Genomic DNA, 6,923 nt, shown 5'->3' with positions numbered 1-6,923 from the left:
CTAGTGATCCAGAATCACTTTGAATAACAGAAGGATACAGGCACTTTAGCAATTAATATCAGTCTAAGGCAGACATTAAAAATATACTAGATGAGACATCATACAAGTGCATATTCCTCTACAGTGACATAGACAAATACCTCTGATGAAGCTATCTGTATCCTGATGTCTTAAAGAAGATACTATCACGCTAATGTTCTGTGGGCTTAATTTAATAAAATACCACAAGAAACCTCCACAGAGATCACAGCAGCATTGCTTAATTTCAGCATTTAAAGCATCTAAATTTTATTCAATGGACTATTATGGCACTTGTATATAAAACACAAATAGCAAACACATAGTAATCTCCTTTCCCTCCAAACCTCTCCCAAATTTTACCAGAAATATAATGTTTTTCTGCAGGTCTCCAATTATACTAGAATACAATATCCTTGTTCAGCAATAACACAGGTATTCTTTTGCCCAATTCAGTCTGCCTTTGAAAGGAAACAAATTCTTTTCTATATAACCTCCACTACACAAAATACAAGATTTCCATATTCTCACATCAGTTATTACTTGCTTTACTGGGCAGCCTTAACTTGTATTTCCTCAATTATTCTTCAGCCTGTCTCCACAGTTGTATCACAGGAGACTAATATAGGAATGTTGCTCACTTTCAATTATATAATTAACACACTCATTTTGCAATATAAAGGGGTTGAGAATGACATGCAGTGGGCAGAGGCAGTGTTGGGAGAAGAGTGAAGCTTGCATATCTGCTCCAACCTCCAAATTGCATCCAGTGGAGTGATTTACAAGCAGTGTACCCCAGCACAGTTTTCTCTTGCTTCCTCAGCTAGTAAAATCAGTGCAAAGCTTTGCAGGACAGAACTCAGGGTATGATCATTAGGAGTGTCTATAGTACCAAACACACTGTTCAGGGGACAATTTTTTTTTTTTAAGCACTATCACAGCTGGAAAAAGAAAACGGAAAAACTGCTCTCTTACATATATGATTGTAGACATTCCTAGATTTATTTAAAAAAACCACCAAAAAACAAAACAACAAAAACCCTATGTTGTTAGTTTATACTCTCACCTTCACTGAACAGAAACTGAGAGGAGATGTATTGTTCCTGCTGCAGAGAGGCATATACATTCCCTCGGATCATTCTCTCAGCTGGGATCTCAGACCCCATTCTCTGATGCTGAACACACAATTCTCTTAACACTTCACAATAACTGGTCTAGAAATTCATTTGGCACATACTTATTACTTTTTACCATTTTAATTTATACACTTCTTCATCTTTACTTTGGAGTCATGTAGCCAACTGTGCTGAATCTGTTTTGTGAAAATGGTGATTTCCTTGTAATTAATACTTTTTATTAATAAAACACTCATGTGAGAAGTTACAGTATTGTATTATTCTTTCATGAAAAGGGACTGAATTTTCCTTCTATATATGGCTTTTTATTGCTCCTTGTCTTACGCTTCTGTAGTTCCACCCCACTGTATTATTTAGCCATATGTCTGGTTCCTCAAAAAATGCCAGGAGCAAATCCATGGCATCTGTTTGAGAGTTACTGCCCAAGTCATTCTTTAGGATTGAGGTTCACTGGTCGTTGCTGCCTACCTGGGGTCTGATAGTTCAGTGAGACCATCTGGCAGCCAGCGTTCCAGAAAATTTGAGGCATGTAATTACTGGAATCCACGCGGCCTCCCTTTGGGTATATCCGACTCATTTGTCGTTTATTATAACTGTAAAATTCATCAAGGAAAATGAAATAGAAACATCATAGAAATATATAGTCATATCCTGGTACCTTCATATTTCTTGCATTAATCTATTTCTTATTCTATGAGATAACTTCCCTTTTCCTTTATAGATGTGGAACACTGTAAATCTAAAAAAGTTACATTTGCTGTTTATTTGTAGCATTAGTAGAGAAGCGGTATAAGGAGGTAAAAGGATACTTCACAAACTCAATGGCATGGGTCTTCAAATACCCTAGTCCAACTGATTCATTGAAAGAGGACATATTATGGTGAATATTACGTTCTAGAAAGAAGAAACAAAACATTTTAAAACACATCTATAATGATGAATCAAAATTCAAAATCATGCACTATATGTAATAGCAGGATATAACAAATTCTGGTCTGTTTCCCCATTATCTGTCACTCATAGAATCAAATTATACTGAAGAGAAATTTCATAATACTTCTGACTTGCCTTTTTCTTTCACTTGCTGGATGAGCAACAACACTCATTTTTTGTTTAGGACAAAATTGTTATTCAAAGCCTGTGTAGTGTGGCTAGATAAGGCAAAACAACATGATAAATGGTCTAGTGTGCAATATAAAAGATTCAGCTAACTGCTGACCACTGTGACAATCACACTCCCCTTACTTCACCAAAAGATGAACTAAAAAAGGCAGTTTAGTTGGAAAGGCCTATAGAATACAATCAACCTCAACAGCTTCATACTCTTCCAGTAATTTAGTGACTCCATGTGGATGAGCAATGGAATCACATACTAACACTCAAGGAAACAAGAGATCCAAAAATATACTGATGATGGTCATTAAATAGTAAAAGTCTTACGCCATTTCTAAGCTCAGGAAGTACAGAGATTAAAAAACTACCTAGAATAAGCAAATACTTTTATTTCATTCAACCTTTTATGTTACCTTCTGCTACATCGAAACCTTGAAATTTTACAGGTTGAGCATAGTTGACCATTGTTGATAAATATGGATGTATATTGGTTGTGGCACCTACATATTTGTAAGATGCCATCCATGCTTGTTCATCTTCAACAGTTACTAAACCCTGGAAACACATTAAAAAGAATAATCACTCTTTGGGTGTGCAAGCACTAATGCTGTAATTTTCAAATGTGATACAAAATTACACCCAAATCTGCAGAAAGTTAAAGAACATCCAAATTAATACAAGAAAAGTGGACATTTAATGTCACAAATTAAGATTTATTTTCTTACTAATATATGGCACCAAACATTCTCAATGTCAGAGGATGCATGCAAGAGGACTGATGATAGAAAAGCTCCTAGGCAGCGAGTAAATACTACATGATGTTAGTAGGATAACTCTGGGATAACAGATAAATATTACAACAGACTGCACAATGGTGGGAGATAATGATCTATCTTTGTCAAAAAAATTCCTAACAAATTTGATTTAACATACATTTTCTGACAACAGCTGTGATGGGGTAATGCATATTTGGTATACTGAGTAGAACTTTCTCAACATCAAAATACAAAAAGGTTTAACTGCTATCTTTTCCAATAAAACAGACCAAAATATAGGGATTACAACCTTCATTGGATGAACCGATGTCACAAGACCAACAAGAGAGACAGTACCAAGCTCATATTCCTGACCACTTAAAATGATAATCTGACTCCATCATTCACATAAAGATGCACTATATTTATAACAGAACTTCAATAGTTTTCTACAAGTATCTAATCTGCTAGAAACCCACAACAGGAAGCACTTCTCATGTGGATCTACCTGTCCAACTTTCTCCTTTCCCTAAACCAGTCTTAAACACATTCTTTTCACTGAAAGAAAGGAAAGAAGAAGAAAGATCTCTGTCAATTTAAGAAAACTCTGCAAGGCTTACTGTTCATGGCATTTTTCCCACAAACATTTTTGCTTATTCTCCTACCAGTGAACTAGTTACCAAAAATCTAACCTCCTGCAGCCTGACAGTGAACTTCTGCAAGGAAGTACTAAGTATACTGAAAAATTCTCGCAGTAGAGCTTTTTATTTTCAGAATGCAACCCCTGTTTGTCAGAAAGTTCTCCTCCATTATTGTATCAGGAATTAGGGAGTAACAGGAAGCACCACAAAGTCCTTTCTCAGGCAGTAAGTCTTAGCATGTCTAAAAGCATTAAAGCATGGATGAAGAACACAGTTCACTGCAGCTACACTACTACAACTCATTTACTCAAGAAATGGTAAAGAAAATGTGAAACTACTTGCCAGTATTATGAGCATGTGCCTGTACCTGCCAAATACTGTGGACACATTTCAAAAAATGAATTCCATGTGAAGTGAAACAATTTATGCCTTGATAAGGCAATTATAGTCACAAGGAACGTCATTTTCTGACTACATAGAATAGCTGAGTTATCACAATGAGTCGAGGTGCACACAGTTTTATTTGCATTTTAGACTGAATTAAACTTCCAGTGGTCCATAAAGTCAGACCAATGCCATATTGCAGTGCTCAACCCAACTGCTTTTCAGGAATACACATACTAAGGGTTCACAGATCTGTTCCCTAAATAGGCCAAATGGTACATCCCTTTATTAGTAGAATAGAAGTATCTTTTTGTTACTAGGTCAGTACTTGTTAATAAATAAATTAAGGCCAAATATCTTCAAAGGAACTAGTCCTTTTCTGTGTCCTCATTTTAGGAAGGCAAATAATTCAGGAAGAACTGACCACCTATCTTCTAAAAACCAGGCTCCTTCAATGTGCCTCTTGCTGACTGCTCAGAATTGCTAATCATATTTTACTATCTTGATCCATAAATGTCAAAGTAATAAATCATAGTGAAAAGGAAGTCAAAGGGATTATGCATGCAATAGTGTCAAAGCACTAGTAACCTGCAGACTATAGCTGTATGACCACATTATTGACACACTAGCTTTAAGACAATGTTCTAAGACAATCTGCTGGTCATTGATTTTATCTTATTTACTTGCAGACTCATAATTTTTAGAGCAAATGGGCAATACTCTTCACAGTGTTCACAACTTCAAAACTATGAAATAGAAAGGAGTAAGGATGGAATGTTTCTTAAAGCCTATGGAAACAAAGGAATGTTTACAAAAGGACATGATCCTATTTGGGATTAGAGAAAACAATGGGGGAAAGTTGATCTCTCTAAGTTATTTATACTTCCTCACCCCTCAAGAAAAGAAGCAAAATCCACTTAGAAAACAACACAGACTGAAATGAAGTGTGGTTAGGAACAGGAGGAGCTTTAATGAGAGAAGAGAAGGAAGGAGAACAGCAGAAGGAGGTGGGAAGAGTCTTACAGAAGGGATTCCTGGGAGCAGATAAATGTAGAAGTCCCAAAGGAAAGCAAAAGGAGGAAAAAGAGAGAGGAAAACAAAGTGCAGTCAGGGTAACAGAAGAGGAAAAAAAAAAGAAGCAGGGATGATACATCTCAACACCGTTCAAAGAACTACTGTTTCCCAATGTGTGAAATTTGAGATTTAGATCAGACACTTCTAAGGAGGCAAAAGTTCTCCACTCCTCTCTGTCCACAAATTTTCTGGCAGCTCTAACCCCAATATAAAAGTACAGCAGAAGAAACCTTAGAGGAGAAAAGGAGGTAGAATCACTTTCAGAAATACTCTGTAGGTACAGTGAAACTGGGCATAAAATTGTTAAACCACTAAGAATGCATGGTAAGTAATGTGTATGTTATATATAAAGCAATAAAACAAACTACATAACATCCTATGTGTCACCTTTTTATTGTTTTCTTGCTCAGAATCTTCAACAGCCTAAGGGAAAAAAAATATATATACACATTACCCAAAGAAAAAGCAATAAAACACAGTAAGGAAAAAAAAAATCCTCAAAAAGTTAATGCATTTAGCAAAGTATACCCTTTTCCACCTTCCTGTGTGGCTCATCTGTCCCATACACTAGCAAAAATGTGCAGTTTCTTTCAAATCTGGATATACAAGATATGAAATTCAACAGCTGGCTAGCAATGGAAATAGGAGGGAGGGTGCCAGACAGTTAAGCATAAACCAGTGCTATCACTAGATGCTGGGGACAGGAAGTTTCAGAGAAGAATGAAAGAAGGACACATCCATACAACAGATAAGATCATCTGATGTGGATATGCAAACTGTCCAGGTTTTGAAAACTTAGGGGTTAAGGCTGCTACAAATTGTACTTTAAATATCCATATTTGGAAAATGCCTACCTCAAGATGTTATTTGCAATGGGACAGTGCTGTCTGTCCTCCATAACAAGCTGCCACTACTGAGAATCTTAGACAGATAAACATTGACTTGGCACTAAATGTACATTCCTAAACAATAAGGATCGAGTCATTGATTAGCAAAGAAGCAGAGACGTGACCCAAGGGCATATGCTGAGGATGAGTGACTAATCTAAAAACAAACCAACCAAGAAACCACAAAACCCCAAAACAGTCAGGTAGTTATGGACCAGCTGACTTAGTAAGTGAAACCTGCCCTAAGAGCAAAGAAGTCAAACAATACTTCATGGGAGAATTCACAGAAGTCCTGAAGAAGCAAAGATGTTGACTTGAAGAGATACCAAGAAGGCAGCTCTGATGTCTCCGTGATACTGCTAAAGACATACTGCCAAGGGCAGCCTGTGCTATGAGAGTTTTTCCATACCTATACTTCTATCTGGAGTAAGATCCAACAGTCGCCAGGCAGGACAGAAGTAGTGACAAAAGCACTTGAGTGACAGAGGAGCATGATCTGATAAGGTACCTTAGCACTTACATGTGGAGGTTTTTTTCTGTAGCAAACAGCAATAATGCCTTCAGTGCCAGAGCATCCTTAGTTTTGAACTTCAATATTCTATAACTAATTACTGTCAAGTAATATTTAAGTTACGGAGCACAGACCGATAAACTGTACTAAATAAGGTAAGAGTGGAATAAAGGGGACTCCTACCCTGTCTGCCAGATGGCTTTATTTTATTAATAAAAAATGACCTAGGGAATCCCTAAACAAAGACAGAAAAAAACATTTTTGAGTGAGGAAAGCTGATATTCCACCTCATATAAGGGCTCTGCAACTGAGATGCAAAGTAAAATATCAGAAGCAAGAGCAGGGAAACTGCTTGCTGTCTTTAATCAGTATTTTTGAGAAAATCCTCCACTTGTTGTATACTG

The 6,923-nt window shown here is 36.7% G+C and overlaps 1 protein-coding gene across 1 annotated transcript in view; it reads right to left on the bottom strand.

Moving 5' to 3' along the window:
• PLCB4 (phospholipase C, beta 4) overlaps window positions 1-6,923 on the bottom strand; it is a 62,704-nt gene that overhangs the window by 49,784 nt on the left and 5,997 nt on the right. The window contains exons 6-8 of the mRNA XM_010190929.1: window positions 2,681-2,822; window positions 1,964-2,048; window positions 1,623-1,747 (exon numbers count right to left, since the gene is read on the bottom strand). Coding sequence (XP_010189231.1) covers window positions 1,623-1,747; window positions 1,964-2,048; window positions 2,681-2,822 — 352 coding nt within the window. The remainder of the gene's footprint in view (window positions 1-1,622; window positions 1,748-1,963; window positions 2,049-2,680; window positions 2,823-6,923) is intronic.

This window comes from Mesitornis unicolor, unplaced genomic scaffold (genome assembly GCF_000695765.1).
Source record: "Mesitornis unicolor isolate BGI_N332 unplaced genomic scaffold, ASM69576v1 scaffold16678, whole genome shotgun sequence".
Classification (NCBI taxonomy): domain Eukaryota; kingdom Metazoa; phylum Chordata; class Aves; order Mesitornithiformes; family Mesitornithidae; genus Mesitornis; species Mesitornis unicolor.
Note: the sequence above shows the minus strand (reverse complement) of the source record. Positions and strands in the feature narration are given on the sequence as shown.